General features: G+C 41.3%; 1 protein-coding gene across 5 annotated transcripts in view; it reads left to right on the forward strand.

Moving 5' to 3' along the window:
• Elmo1 (engulfment and cell motility 1) overlaps positions 1–16,406 on the forward strand; it is a 534,802-nt gene that overhangs the window by 176,687 nt on the left and 341,709 nt on the right. For all 5 annotated transcript variants that reach the window (XM_036187573.1, XM_036187569.1, XM_036187572.1 and 2 more), the window contains exons 8-10: positions 4,259–4,358; positions 13,457–13,608; positions 15,771–15,849. In XM_036187573.1, the coding sequence (XP_036043466.1) occupies positions 4,259–4,358; positions 13,457–13,608; positions 15,771–15,849 (331 nt within the window). The remainder of the gene's footprint in view (positions 1–4,258; positions 4,359–13,456; positions 13,609–15,770; positions 15,850–16,406) is intronic.

Below are 16,406 nucleotides of genomic sequence, written 5' to 3' on the forward strand. Positions count from 1 at the left end.
TGTTAAACAAAAAGCTGCTGTCTCCACCTCATTCGAAAGAGCTCTTTTGATTTAAAATAGAATAAAAATTTAGCGTGGTCTCTTTTTTTTGCAGCTTAAGTTTTGAAGTTTAATTATGAAAAAGTCTTAATGGAAACATACTATGCCACTTAGCAATTAATCATAATGAATTCTATGTTCTCTGTGGAATATATATATATATATATATATATATATATATATATATAATGCATATTGCATAAATGTTTGTTATGTATTGTACCACATAACACACATATCACAACACTCTGTTAACATTTAATGCATTAGGAGGAGGTTGTATTATATAATTCTTTCATCAATCATCTAGCAGTTGTTTTAGTGAATGGGCCAGTTCTGACCCAAGAGCATCTTGATAATCGCATTATGAGACACAGCCTTTCTGTTCCTCATCAGTCATCAGTGTTCATGATGACTGACAAGTGCAGAGAGCTTGCTATCTGCAGCCTGGGAACTTCTGCCCTTGCTCCTTAATAGCTACCCAGATTGAAGTCTTAGACAACTCTGTTTGGAGATTCAGAAACCAGCACACTTCTCCTCTCCATCTATCTTCCTTTCCTCGGTCCTTGAAGCCTGTTGGAGGAATCTGTAGACAGAGCTCTTGTACATTTTAAGGGAGGATGATTATCTCCCTAAGGCCACTGGATTGGGATTACAGCTAGGGAGCTGACTCATTTAGCCTTTAGATTCCTTTAGAAGAATATATATATGTATTTATCTGTTGTTTTTTAAAGACTGATGGAGACGGATGGTGAGCCTAAGGCCATGGGTGTTCCTTTGCTTAGATAGCTGACTGGGAAGGAAGGGTTGAGCCGGCAGTGGATGCTTTCCTGGGCCACTTCTTGTTCTTTGCTTGGTTCTGTTATTGATGTTACCGAGGCAGACATTTTGGTGCTGAATAGAGGCTGTGGTGGCATCGTTCCATGGTATGGCAGACCCTTTTAGTGTCTGGGAACCTTTAGCACGTCAGGTATAAGCCAATGCCAGATTGTTTTACTCTTTGTAAGCAAATAAACAAAATATCTAGTATTACTTCTGAATGATACATATAATGTTTTCACAGCAATACAGACACCTACCCAGTCTAGTAATAAATATTACTAATTGAATGTGTTACCTGCCTCTTATCTCCTGGGGTGTTTTCTCTTATAGGGGCTGATCCTGGATTTTCTTGTGATTCATTGTATACAGGGTTTACTTTTATAGTTTTATTTAACTTTCTTTTTTTTTTTTTTTTTCTTGAAGCCTATTTCGTACTTATTCTAGTTTCTTGCTGTTTCCATTAATGCATTTTCTGCAGTGTGTTTCCTTTAGAAGCGTGAGCCTCTGATGCCACCTAGGGGGCACCTGAGAGATTTGGGATGCTTGTGTTTTTCCTGCTTCTAAGAACAGACTACATTTTACATAGTGGAGTGTAGTACAATGCTTGAAGCCCTGAGCTTCGTTTGCTTTTTAAAATGCTACCTTTTTGTGGTGACCCTAGCCAGCCCTCACCCGCTGCTTACTGTTCTCTGTGCTGTTTGAGGGTAGGCGCTGTAGCTGGCTTCCTTTTCCTAAATAACCCCTGGGGTAGGACCACCATCACCACAGTGATTCCCTCCTCACTTGATTCTCATAAACGAAGAAACTGAAGCTGGGACGGGGAAGTAACTTGCTGTGTAGAGCTGGAGGCCAAATCTTTGCCACGTGACTTGAGGCCATCTACCTGTTTCTTTTTAGTGGGTCGCTTCCTCTCTGCTCTCTGTATTATTGTCCTGTGAGAGTCACTTCCTTCTTCTTCTTTTTTTAATTTATTGTATTTGTGTTTTAATTTTACACATCAGCCATGGGTTCCCCTGTCCTCCTCCTCCCGCCCCTGCCCCCACCTTCCCCCCAGCCCCTCCCCTCCATTCACTTCCTTCTTGACAGGTTCCTTTCAGCACCATGGCTTCCAAGATGAACGTTGCTTTTTAAAGCTGGCCTGAGCGGGACAGCAGCAGGAAGCAGTATGGAGAAGAGGCTGTGATGAGCGGCAAACCTCTTTCGTATTGTATTAGTTGAAAATAGGGAACTTCAATCTAAACTTGTTTTGAGACCTTGAAATTGAGAAACAAGGTGACATGTTGTTCTGTAGATGACAAGTCTGGACAACCAACTAAAACCTGCGTGTGCAAATTCACATTACTATATAATGTAGCATAGAAATCATGCTTGGCGTTCTGTGATGGTCTCTTTGGTAAGGCAGCCATCATGGCAGGAACATAGAACTGAGCGCAAACTCCTTCTCACGCTAGAAGGAGGACAAGGCCAGGGCTTCACTGCCCTCTTCAGGGTCATGAAGACAGTGATGTAAGGGCAGCTCACTAAGCCTCAACTCTCCATGTGCCACTAGTTCTCAATAGTGCCCAGGAGGGCAAAGCCTTGAACATGTGGACTTTTGGGACATTTTGTTCCAAACCACAGCACTTCCTAATCCCTGTTTGAGAAGACAGTGCCTACAGTGTTGAGTCAGTAAGCCCATTATGTGGAGTATCTCCATAGATGTGGGGGTCTCTCCGACTACCATGGCTAGCAGAGTAGTGATCTGTGGGAGGCAAGAAGGCAGTTCAGTTCAGTGTGATTCAGGACCATTGCTGGTTCAAACTTCAAGAGCCTGACCCTGAGTAGTTTATTTTAGGCATATTTAAGTATAGCACATTTTGGTGAATTTTTTTTTTCCTGGTGACAACTCAGCCCCATGTGCACTATAAAGCCTAAGATGTGACTCCATTGAAATGCTTTCTAATGTACATGTGACATCTTCCATAGAGATGGATTCTGTAGATTGACTACATGTGGCATCTTCCATGAAGATGGGTTCTGTAGACTGAAAAGCTCACAGTAAAGGTCCAGGGGTTTTCCCTAGTACTTATCTGTGAGCACAAGAAGCTCCATGCCTCCCATAGACATTACTTAGAGCCCAATGACTAAGTTCCTAGCTAGTGTAAAATAAGTGAGTTTACTCACATGCATATTTGCATATGTGTACATATGCCCGCATAGAGGGCAGTGGCTCTCAGTCTTCCGAGTGTTTTGACCCTCATGACCCCCAGCCATTAAATTATGTTGTTGCTACTTCATAACTATAATTTTGCTACTATTGTGAATCCTAATATAAATATCTGATATGGGACTCCAAAGGGGTTGTAACCCACAGGTTGAGAATCACTGACTTATAGCACCTTAATCCTATTTTGAGATTCCTTTGACTTATTTGTACGTGTATGTTTATGTTCATGTGCTTATAAGAGCTGATGGAGGCCAGAAGAGGGCTTTGGATTCCCCAAGAGCAGAAGTTACATTACAGGTGGTTGTGAGCCACCCAACATGGATGCTGGGACCTGAACTCTGGTCCTCTTCAAGGGCAGCAGAAGTGTTTAATCTCGAGCCATCTTTTCATTGTCTTTGAATCCTGTCTTAAGGGCTAGTGTTACAGGGAGCCTACCAGAGATGACCACTCAGACACATTTTATAGCCAACTGAAAGTCTTTATTCCAGCTATCTGGGACTATACTCAGGTATTTGGACCTATGTGAAGCCCCGAGCATTTAGACCAAGGGGTTTTTAAAGGCAAAAGCCACATCCTGTTATCTTGCTCAGCAGATGCAGGGGGAGGTTTGCACAAGCAAACATTTTAATAGAAAGTAAGATAAGATGCTAGCTGGGGGGGGGGGGGGGGGGGTCTGTGCAAGCAAGCAGCAAGAATATAAGATGGAGGAAATGGAGGATCCTTTACATTGTCAGGTTATCATATAATTATTTAAAATTTTTCTTCTTGATTCCTGTGGTCCATAAAATTCCTCTTTTACTTCATCTGTCATTTGCTGAGAAGTTGGTTAAGCTATCACTCCTGAAAGCTTATACTCTTCATACTTTGTAAAGTGCTCTATATGCTGTCTTGTGGTTATATAGCAATTATCCAGCTTCCCAGTTGAGTAAATAGACTCTCAGAGGGGTTAAGTGAATTGCCCAGTGGGACACAGCTCTCCAAAGTGTGGCCCGTGTGAAGCAAGCTTGTCCAGTCACTGACTACCTGGTTGTTTAGAATTTCTGCCCTTTCCCATAACTTGTATTTCCTGTTAGTGTCCAGCTTCTTACCCCCATGGTCTTTGAAAGTTCAACTTTGTTCAATCGTCTCACGTCTGTGTCTTTGCTAGTGCTCAGCTTTGACTCTGTGACTCTGATGCCTCTTGTTTTGCAGCTTTGGAGACATGCTGTCCTTCACTTTGACAGCCTTTGTGGAGCTAATGGACCATGGCATCGTGTCATGGGATACATTCTCAGTGGCGTTCATAAAGAAGGTAATGTAGTCTGTGCTTTCCTAAGCTCAACCCTGGTTATTTTTTTACCCACACATAATTCTCTGCATTATGACTACTTTATAATTTCTTCCTTTAGTTCTTTATGTTGAAAGATGGAATGATTTTGATCGTAATATTTATGTGAGAAACAGAGCCCCCAAAATACTGTGTGAAAATTGTATTTTGGTCCCCACAGAGATCATAAATGGTAGCATATGAGAACCTAGAGTTAAGGAGAAATCAAAGTTCTCTGTTCCAGTTTGCACAGTATAACTATAGATCTTAATACCTAAGCACAAGGCAGAGATAAGGCTGACTGGGAATGGTGTGGGCTTTTGAAATCTCGAAGTCTACTTTCAGTGACACACCTCCTAATCCTTTCCAAACAGTTCATCAACTGGAGACTAAGTATGCAAACATAAACCTATGGGGACCATTTTCATCCAAACCACCACACTTGCCTAAGGGCTAACATTACTTGTTTTCCATTTGGTGTTCATCTTGGGGAGCTACTTTAAATTAAAGGCAGGTGAGAGAGCCATAGTTTCTGGAACAAGGGTGTTGGCAGTGGAAGCCCTGCAGGTCTCATGTTTATTTAAGGTAAGGGCTAATTGGAAGCTAAGGGACTTCTTGACATATTTCTAAATCCTTCCTTTTCTGTGTCTATGAACTTAGAGGTTAGGTAAGTAAAAGAGAATCGTACTGTTTTTGATTGGCTGAATTGCTAAAAAGAAACTATTATTGATCATAAAGTCAGAAGCACACTTGTGTTACAAAGCATTCATTTGGAATTGGTAGGGACTGTAGGCAATATATTATGAGACTAGAACATGAATTTCCATGTCTTGTCTTTCTAGAATAAGTTCTAGAGAAACAATTCTACACACGAAGGAAATGGATACTATACTTTATACTATAGTCAGAAGTTTCTTTATGTCCCACCCAGTCTGTGGTTGGGACAGATCTCTTTCACCCACAGTCCTGCAGCTGCTTATAAAATAATCCACTCAGAAGCTTATATTAATTATAACTACTTGGCCATTAGCTCAGGCTTATTACTGACTAGCTGTTACACTTAATTTAACCCATAATTCTTATCTATGTTTAGCCATGTGGCTTGGTACCTATTCTCAGTTCTGCCTCGTTATCTTGCTTCCTCTGTGTCTGACTGGTGACTCCCAACTCAGCCTTCTTCTTTCCAGAATTCTCCTCATCTGTTTGTTCCACCTATACTTCCTGTCTGGTTACTGGCCAATCAGTGTTTTATTTATCAACCACTCAGAACAACACATATTCACAGTGTACATAAAAAATATCCCACATCACTTCCCCTTTATTGTCTAATCAAAAAGGAAGATTTTAACTTTAGCATAGTAAAATTACATAAAATAAAACAGTTATCAAACAAGAATTACAGTTATAATATCTAATCTACTTGTATTTGGCAAAATTAAAGAAAATATTCTTTCTGTCCTATATTTGTGAGTCTAAAGTTTCATAGCTAATTTGTCTTTTATCATAACCCATGAAAATTTTAACTATCTAGTTTGTCTTCACCTACACCAAAGACCTCAGAAGGATATAATATTACCTAAGTAAACAGGAAATGCATTATAAGTAAATTCCAAAATTCTGGAAATGACAGAGACAGCTGCCTGCCAGGACAGTCATCCAAAGTTCCTCTGCAATGTTGGGGCATCCTTATTCAGCCCACAGGCCTAGAGTCTCTCAGTCACTTCTCTTGGTATTCTGTAGAATGTCTGGCAGTTTCTTCTGTGAAGCAGGAACCTGAAGGACCATCTTGCCTTGCAAAGTTCAATGGTTACCTTCCTATTGGTCCTGCATGTCCAGTTGATACAGACTTTTGTCAAACAGTTCAGGCAAGAACAGTTTCTTACCCAAATGGCTATTTTTGCCAAGAAGAAGATAAACTCCATATGGAGTGTCTTTGACACCCATCTTTCTCTTTGAAGTAAATTGGTGCTGCCAGGAGCAGATGTGTCTCATTGTCTAGGAAAAGTCTTAAGTTTTTAAAACATTTTAAATGCATATTCTGTAGGTTTTTTGAAATATTTGAAGATTACCTACCTAATTGAAATATATCTATGTATACCTAGAAAACTTAACTAACATGACTATAAGTTTGACTATCATAGAAGACTAATTATTAATTTGTAGTTCTTAATTATCCATTACAATTTAAATGAGTTATATAAACATAATATCTTAAATGAGAGTAGAAATATATATACAGTATAACAAAATTAAATTTGTATCAATAAACTAAAATCCATAGCATTGTAAAACATTTCAAACAAATTGTTACTATATCCCCTTTTCTTCTTTAGAAAGAGTTTGCATTTATAATCAACCCCCTTTAAATAAAAATAAACATTTATAAACAATATTTTGTGAATTTGGGTGTAGCTTCTCATACTACTTCCTGCTGGATGAGCGTGCTGACAATCTAATGGAGATCCTGAGAAAATTAAGAATTATGGGTCAAGTCCTGACTGGAGTAGTCTGTGAGGCTGCATTGTCTGAGCCAGTTGCCTTGAAGCTTGATCTGGATGTTGGAACATCTGGAGATCTCTCAGGGGATCTTCCTTGATCAAACCATATAAGCCTGGAAGCAATCCACAGGTTCTCATCTTCTGTGGAAACAAAAGCAGATCCTCTTTCCCAAAGCAACATATCCTTAGACATAAATTTTGAAATCAAGATACCTTTAAAGTATATATATTTAACTCAGCAGCCTTTACAATCAAATGTCTTCTCCAGTTAAAAATCCCAAAGACAACACAATCCAGATTCTCTTTGTAATATCCATCTTTATGTGGCTTATTTTTTATGTTACCTTTACTGTCTTTTTAAAGACTTTATTTTTAAAAACTGTTTCTTTATATCATATCTATATTCATTTTCTTCTCTCTTACAAGCCTACATACATTTTTACACACACTGTAAAACATTTATAGTCTTATTCTATCTGAACATGTCTTATTGTGAATCTATTGATTCAAACTGCAATGGCTAGTTCTGAAGCAGAAGCCTTGGCTGCTGACTCTGCCCACTTCAGCTTCCCAATATTTACAGCCAGCTCTGGGAGCCATGTATACCACCAACTCTTGGAAGCAGTGGGTCTATGCCTCCATCAAAGCAGCATGCATCCCAGAAACCGTGTGTGTGTGTGTGTGTGTGTGTGTGTGTGTGTGTGTGTGTGTGTGTGTATCTGTACTAGCAAAAGCTAAACCTGCCATGCAGTGCACTGTGTATCTTGGAGACACCACTGTGTGCTGTGGCAGGAATCTGGCATGCTGCACTCAAGCCCACAGTCCATGAACCCACCATACTGTAGCTCAAGTCCACATGCCATGGTATGTCTGTACCTTGGTGTCTCTATTATCTCGGCCAGCATGAATCATAAAGTAGAAAGCTGTTCTTAGCTCAATTTTAGAATTTCTTTTTAAGTTCTCTCAAGTTTTAGGTGGAAAGTCTTGCCACCACATCTGGGCGCCATTATACTTACAAATTTTTTAACACTCTCTAAATGTATAGAAGGCCTTTTTACCTAGTCCAAATGTCCTGTTCATCATGTGACAAAGACCGTCTGGAGACTGACAACACTGTTCTGAGTAGGAGTTCCTGGAAATCACATACACTCACTGACATTACCTTTCTGGGTTCTCATGTAGTTATTGTCTCCTCTTCCTCCTCCTCCTCCTTCTTCCTTCTTCTTTTGTGCAGCTAAGCCTAGCTTCTCTTGATGAGGAGTAAGGACAGTGGCTTGGAGGTCATCAGGGTCATGGTGAAGGAGAACCTCCTCAGTGGCCAGAGGCGTGGCCAGAGTTCTTTCTCCTCAGCTACATCTGTGTCCCCCACAGTCACAGAGCCAATAGGTGGTTGCCTGTCAGGCAGTGTCCACGGTGCTGCTCTCCCTGGCCTTTCCAGCAGAATCCAGGATTCTTGCTTCCGTATGAGCCCCCTCCTCAGCCAGAGAAACACTTACGTGAAAAAGAAACTCTTAGAAGATGGAAAACAGAAGGAACATAGTGACATTTTATTTAAATATAGTTTCAAGAAAAATGCTCCTTGTCAGGAGTAAGAAATAACCAAGTTTTGTTTTTTTAAATGATGTGAGTTAAGTGATCAGAGACAATGGAAGTAATTTAGTTTTCTAACTAGCTAGAGAAGCATTCATTTTTAAAAGAAAATCTTAGAAGTTGAAAACAGAAGGAACATAGTGAAACTTGATTTAAATATATTTTCAAGTAAAATGCTCCTTGTCAGGAGTAAGTATAACAAAGCTTTGTTTTAAATGATACAAGTTAAATGTTCAGAGGCAACAGAAGTAATTTAGTTTTCTAACTAGTTAAGATGATTTCAATTTACTTTAAATTAAATTTAAAATTTCATTTAAACTGAGGATGCAAAAGCTAATTGTCCTGGCATTTTAAATCAAAACTGAAGTATTTTTAGTAGCAGCATATTTCATATATTGTTCTCAGTTCCATTGCATTGCTACTTAGATAAGAAAATTTGAAAAACAGCAGAAAATTAGTTAAGTTGTGTAAAGTTAACTCTTTTTCTTCATTAGCTGGGTCAAATTCTGCATTCTGAGCACCTGGATTTCTGTGTTGGGACCTTTTCTAAATAGAGGTTTATCTTGACAAAACCCAGCTAGGAAACCCACAAAGCCACCTCTCCCTGTGGTCTACGGTGGCTTCTAGTGCCAATTCACACCAGTTTGCAGAAGCAGCATTGCCCTGCCAGCCTCTGCCTCTTTTTCCTACAACTTTATCTTTGGCTCTAGGTTCTAGTTTACAGACTGGCTGCAGCAGATCACATTTTACAATGCTCTGACATTTATCCTTCCATACTGATGTGCAGAATGCAGTTGCTTTTGTAAAGAGTTGGTACTTAGAGAAAGGGTGGGCAGTCATAAGAAGGAAAGGAGAGAATAGAACATTCTGTGTTAGGAGTTGGTTTCCTCCCAGCCAAGTAAAATACCAGTGCTTTGTCTTGGAGGGAAAGTCTCATATACAGACTCGGAGGACCTGGCTCACCCTACAGATATTTTCCATGCTGAGGCAAACATTCAGGCATTTCTCTCCTTTGACCCAATGAGTTTTGCCTCTTGGAACCTGGAGAGATGTATGAGCCTCTGCAATTTTGACAGTGCAGCTTCATGATGACTATGGATGGCTTTTTAAAGTTTGGATAGCATTCAAGAAATTTGAGACCTAAAAAACATTTTTGCTGCCATTGGTTGATGTCCCTTAGATTCTGTATGTGTGTGTGTGTGTGTGTGTGTGTGTGTGAGAGAGAGAGAGAGAGAGAGAGAGAGAGAGAGAGAGAGAGAGAGAGAGAGAGAGAGAGAGAGAGAGAGAATATGCCTGTGTGGTGTGGATGTATATGTATGTGTGCTGTAGGGAGGTCAGAGGACATCTTTGAGTGTTGTTCCTCTGGAGCCATCCATCTTGGTTTTTTAGACCGGGACCCAAAGCTTGCCAATTAGGCTAGGCCAGCAAGCCTCAGGGATCCACCTGTTTCCCTCTCCCCAGGGACAGAATGACAGGCCCACACCACTACACTTGGCTTTTCATTTGAGTTCTGGGGACCAAACATGGGTCCTTATGCTTGTGAGACAAGCCCTGTGTCACCTGAGCTATTGCTCCAGCCCTGGACCTTTGCATTTTAAAAGTAACCCAATATCCCTCTTACTTACTGACTTGCATAAATGAGCAGCTTGAGGCGCTGAATGCAAACTTATTACTAACTCTTCTGGTGTCACCGTCTTCTGGATACAGACTTGCTTTCCCCAGTCTGTGCTGTACCTGGCTGAGCTGGCTCACCTGCCTTGGTGAAGCTCAGTGAGGTATGGGGAGCAGCTGAAAGGTCCAGGAAGCATTGTTAATCTCGTGATGGGGTAAGCACTCTAGGATGTAACCAGGTGATCTGCAATCTTCTGTTGCTATATTCGTATCTACAATTTACAAACTGGGCACAAAGGATGTTTGCATTTGTGCTGTGAAGGAGTTTTCTGTGGCTTCCTAGAGGGAGACAGTCATTACATTGGCTTAGATCACTCCCTGCTGAAATTGTTGAGGCATTTAAAAGTCTAGTTACAGCCACCGGTAGATAACAACAAAAGAAAGATGTGGGTTTCAAAGCATGATTGATGTTTCCCTCAGAACATGTGATCTAGTAAACTGGGCACACACTTTCCACCAGGCTTGTTCCGACTCTGGGTTTATGTAAAGTGCTCCTTAGATGAAATGTTGCCGAGTTGCAGAAACGGTTGATACTCTGTGTCAAAGGAGGGCTGGTTTAACAGAAAAGAATTATAGAGAGTAGTTCTATGAACATGAACAATGAGGCACCTAAAAATAAAGTATGGGTAAAAATGCTAATGCCTTAAACGAAAGCAGAGGTCTTTAGGCGATTACCCCACTCAGTGTCCCATTGTGTGAAGAGAGAATTAATGTTCTGTGAAGAACTTAAAATCTATTTTAAGAAGGTATACTTCATTGCAGAAAACATTTGAGAGAACTTATTGAATATTTGGAGGAAGTAATTATTGTCAGAGGATATTTATGGAAGTAAGTGGTGAATTTCTATTTAATGAAAAAGTTGACGAGGCTACAGAGATGGCTGAGCAGTTGAGAGACTGGGTGCTCTTCTAAAGGACTTGGGTTCAAATCCCAGCACCCATGCTGCTGCTCACAACCATCTGTAACCCCATTTCCAGGAGATCTGACACCCTTTCTGGCCTATGAGGGCACCAGGTACACAAGTGGTGCCTAGACACACATATAGACAAAACACCCATATACATAAAAAGAAAATAAAAGTTAAAAGAAGCATGAGCATTGGAAACCAGGCATGGTGCTTCGTGCTTATAACTTCAGTTCTCACACCAGCATTGAGAGGGTAGGGCATAATGATTACTGTAAGTTTGAAGTTACCCTGAGCTACCCAGCAAGACTTTGTCTCAATGGAGAGAAAGAGGTAGGGTTTAAGGAAGGCCTGGGGAGAAGACATTTGAGCCCAGAGGAAACTGAAAGGGGTGCTTTGAGTACAGTGGATCATTGTTGTGTGGACACACGAAAGCATGTTAAAGGGCGGTGTGTTCACAGGGATGGAGGATAGGGAACTGGTGTATTAACCAGGAATGGTTATGGGAACTTGGAAAGTGTGACAGTTGGTGAGAAGGAAGAAATCAGGAGACATTGCTCTTGTTTCCATACCATTTAATGTTAGGCTGCTGTTGCAATATGCGAAGGATATGACCTTTTGAGTGCCAAGAATAAGTAATGTGCTTCATGTCCATGCCCTTTTGTCTGTCCCTACTGGATGATAAGGAACCTAAAGTTAAAACTAGGTTGAGTCCTGTTCATGTATAGTTCTGACTCTACAGGAGTGATCAAATCTGTTGTAATTTGATCTAGTAACAAATATGTCAATCCTGAAGGAATGAGAAAGGAGATGAAGGCTGAGGGTGGAGGGACTTGGCAGTATCAGCAACAGGCTCTCAGGTGGCACCCTCCCTGGATCCGAAGGCACATCTCAACCAAGGGAGGCAAGAGGGGATGAGAGAATTAGTGGGAAGAAAATAAGCGTTGCCAATGATCTCCCCTTATGAGTTTCTTAATAGCAACTTGAAGAATTAAACTGGGGTCATAACAAGTGACAAGGATTGAAGGGGAGGGGAGGGGATGCACACTCTTTCCAGAAGGGACCTCACTTAAGTATTCAGCCAGGGAAATGGTGAGGGCGGCCGGACTTCTGTCAGTAAACAATAGATTTAAAGAAAGAGAGGTGGTGTTCACATGGAGGGTTTTGTAGATTGTAACAGATGTGAGAACTGAGGCAAGAGCTTGCCAGGGACAGTAAACACTTTTGAGTGAGAGGAGCTGAGATGGGCTTTTAAGGGTCTTAAAATCCCCACACTTCCTGTAGTTCATGCTATAAAAACAGTTTGTGGAGTGTAAAACCTCTTGTTGCTGGAGTGCTTCATTACTTCCCATGGCCACCTGGGTCTGGCAGGAGAGAGTCAGCGACTACCTCATCCCCGCCTTTACCACTGGCCCTCAGATGGAGACCATGGCATGGTAGCTGGAAATTGACACGGCACCTGTGTGTTTTATCAGGTTCAGGAATGGAAGGGGTTTGGGGGGAAGGGGTATGTGGCATGGCCCAAAAGGAGAAGCTGGTGTTGACAGAGGAAGCCAAGTGTTTATCCATCATAGAACCAAGCCAGGGAGCTTTTAAGCCTTCCTTATGTTGATGTAATAATCACTATTTAGTATGAACTGTCAACAGACAACAATAACTTATAATGAGGTCTCTAAAATGAAACGTTTATAGTGCTCATTGTTAGGACTGCTATGAGCCATTAGTCTAACCCTGTGTTTTATTTCCCTTTTATGTCATGATTTATTGTATTTAGGTTTTATTGATTAACTTCTTCAAGAATTTGTTTTACATGCTAAACTATTATTTTAGCACTGCTCATTTAAGAGACTTCTGTTTGCTACACTAAAGAGGGAAGAGAGGAATTTATTAGACACAGGAAATTGAAAGCATAGGGATATATATATATATTTTTTAATTTTGGAATATCCAGAAAAGCAGGCAGGTGCAGAACACTACCTGTTAAGTTATATTGACAAGTACGATTTGTGTGAGTCCCCTAAGAACATAACAAAAACACAGTAAGAACATAAAAGTCATGGGTCAGGATTATGTGAATGAAGGAGCAAGTTACAACTGGAGAACGAGTGGCCATTGGCAATGTTGAAATTGCTATTTTAGACAGGAGGTCTTATCTATGAGTCTGCTCCTGAAAGCTGAAACTCAGAATAGTAATTCTGGGAAATCCAGTAGGATGGTCCTTACAGTGGCGGTCAGTTACTGCTGAATCATAAAATGGATAACTGTGTTTTGTGATGCTTCATGAACATTGTTAACTCCACGTGTATCTATTTCTTTTGCGGTATGTTGCATCCTCGGTGCCTTGCTCTTCACTGGGCACTTCTTTGTTTGGCTCACCATCTATACATAAGCAGTCATTTGTGCCCTGATTTTATTTTCAGATAGCAAGCTTTGTGAACAAGTCCGCCATAGACATCTCAATCCTACAGCGGTCCTTAGCCATTTTGGAGTCAATGGTTCTCAACAGCCATGACCTCTACCAAAAGGTAGCACAGGAGATCACCATTGGACAACTCATTCCTCATCTTCAAGGGTAAGCATGCTAGGCACTCTTGTGCCATGTTTCTGAAAAACCATTACCATGATGGCCTGGCAAACACTGTGTATTGGTTTAGTTACATGCACAAAAAATTTTGATTTGGTACCAAACCAGGTGTTGCTCTTCTCTGTCATCACACAGCACAGTGACTCTCCCTGCTCCACATCCCCAATCCCCAGTACCTAGACTGTAGGTCACACTCCACTTTGGTAAAATTTGGTAGACATTGACTGAGTTTTCCTTCTTATAAGACTTAATAGGATAATTTCTTCCTTAGTTTCTCAACAGAGTCTGTCTTACCTATATAATATTTTCTGTGTTACAATGAGTATTTTCATAATTATTTTGGCATTTTACATAGGAGTTTTTTAGATTTAAAATTTTTCACATAAATTCTTTGAGAATTTCATAACATATATTTTGATTATATCCATTCCCCTCCCCAAGCTCCTCCCTAATCTTCTCCCCTTGCTACCCACCCCACTTCCTGTTCTGTCTCTCTGAGTCCAGATCCACTTTTCTCTTCCCTTCATGGTACTTTCTGCATTCCTGGCTTCTGTAATCACCAGGTTATATATTGAAATCTTGGAGCTAGGATCCATGTGTGAGAAAGAACATGTGGCATTTATCATTTTGAGACTGGGTTACCTTAACTAAGGATTTTTAAAGGGAGGCTTCTTTTATTAATACAATGATGAATGAATAAAACACATGCGTTTTCTTTTCTTGAAAGCCTAATTAGGATGTGGAAGTTAGAGAACTATTCTCAAACCCCACATTCTTTGGGGTTTTCCCCATTTTTCTACTCTTTGATAAACTAGAAGGATGCCTCTGATGACAACACCATGAGGACTCTGTTATATGATATGGCTTGTTATATTTAAATATTGGTGGCTGCTGGTGGCAAGAAACATTGTGAGTTAGCTCACAGAAGAAGGGAGTTGGCTAGAAGGTTATGAAGCTGCCTTGTACAGTCCAGAAATGATTTAAGGAGATGTGTTTTAGGGAACACTTTGGTTGGCATCAAGGTGACCTGGTTCCCAATAACTCCACCTCTGTTCTCTCAGGTCACATTTGCTTATTCTCAAGAATGAACCTGATTGAACCATGTGGGGTGCTGGTCTAGGGGTAAAGGCATGGCTCAATTCAGCTGTTCTCAATACACTGAAGATGCTAACTTACATTTGTAGTATACACTACGAAAGTACGTTGGATGGTAATTCATTTGGAGGTAAGAGGAGGGGCAGAATTTATAATTTATAATTGAAGTCAGAGAAGCTGTGGAGTTTGGCCTCAGAGACTCAGCTCACTCTCCAGAGGATGGTGTTGTATGCAGCCTCACTTAAAATGACACTGGTTTCGCTGTCTCTGAATGTGAACCATGTTGACTTTACTGTTAGAATTTGTATTGCTGAGTCTCAGGGCCCCATTTGCAGTACACTTCACTGAAAAAAGAGCCTGTTGTTCACCAAGTGCCACACTAAGGATGGGGTGCAGTGTCTACTTCTGTCCTCTGTACAGCAACCCCAGGAAACACTGTCTTCCCTGAGGGTAGCTCTGAGGCCTGTGGAGTCTGCCTTGAGCCCTTATTTCCTGTTGCTACTTGGCTTCCCTCAGATCTCTGTTTCCTTTGGAATGTCTGCTCCTTCCACTGAAGAGCACATTTTTAAAACAAAAATGCCAACACTTACTGCTATTACAGTGTTTCTGTTTGCCGACAAGTTTATAGGATATATAACATTGCCATGGGAACAAAGCTGTTTCCCTTTAGATAAGCCCAGGAATGTTGAGACAACTACAGCTGCTCTCTTACATGTATCAGGCATTGAACAGAAATCACACACACACACACACACACACACACACACATTATCTGGTACATGTTTTTTATTCAGATGAAGAAGAGAGAGTTAGCCTGTTGGCCTCATGCACTTCTGGGCGATCTCTTTTGATCAACTAGCAGAATAGTAATTATGCATCTGCTCTTTCCAGCCCAAGCATGCTGGGAATACATTACCAGTCCTGCCTACATTTTCTAGACACTACCTTTCTCATCTATGGCAGGACTGCTGGGTTTGTTTGTGATACTGAGTCTTCCCATGGTCTGACTCAGGCCTAGCCTCTTCTGACTTCCTGTGTTGTTTGGGTCTTTCCAGGACAGATCAAGAAATCCAGACTTACACTATCGCTGTAATCAACGCACTTTTCCTGAAGGCCCCTGACGAGAGGAGGCAGGTGAGTCACAGTTCTCTAGTCCTGAGGCTGTGATCAGGATTGGGGCTAGTAACTCTCCTTGCAGAGATAATTTCTTCTTCCCCTCTGGGAGCTATCTACAGGTGGGTGCTACAGAGCAGCCATACCTTGCAGGTTGGCGAGCTCATGGGAGGAGAAAGTAGCTGCAGATTCATAAACACTTGCCTGGGGAGGAACATTAGGAGTGTGGGAGCAAGAAAGCCCTTTCCTGAAGTATAATCCAGTGCATAGACAGAGATCATGAAGAGGTAGAATCAGTGTTATCCAGTGCATAGGCTGGGGACATGAAGAGGTAGAATCAGTGCAATCCAGTGCATAGGCTGAGGACATGAAGAGGTAGAAGCAGTGTAATCCAGTGCATAGGCTGGGGACATGAAGAGGTAGAGCATTGCTGCTGCGGTGGAATCAGATGTGGAAGCCTCTGAGATCTGTCCTCACTGGATGTTCACTGGGGCCCCCATTTGTGACCCGGGCAGTGGGGAGGGGGTAGGTGAGAGTGAGAAGGATCTCCTAGATTGCCCGCTGGTTGAGATCACCCC

This window comes from Onychomys torridus, chromosome 5 (genome assembly GCF_903995425.1).
Source record: "Onychomys torridus chromosome 5, mOncTor1.1, whole genome shotgun sequence".
NCBI classification, from domain to species: Eukaryota; Metazoa; Chordata; class Mammalia; order Rodentia; family Cricetidae; genus Onychomys; species Onychomys torridus.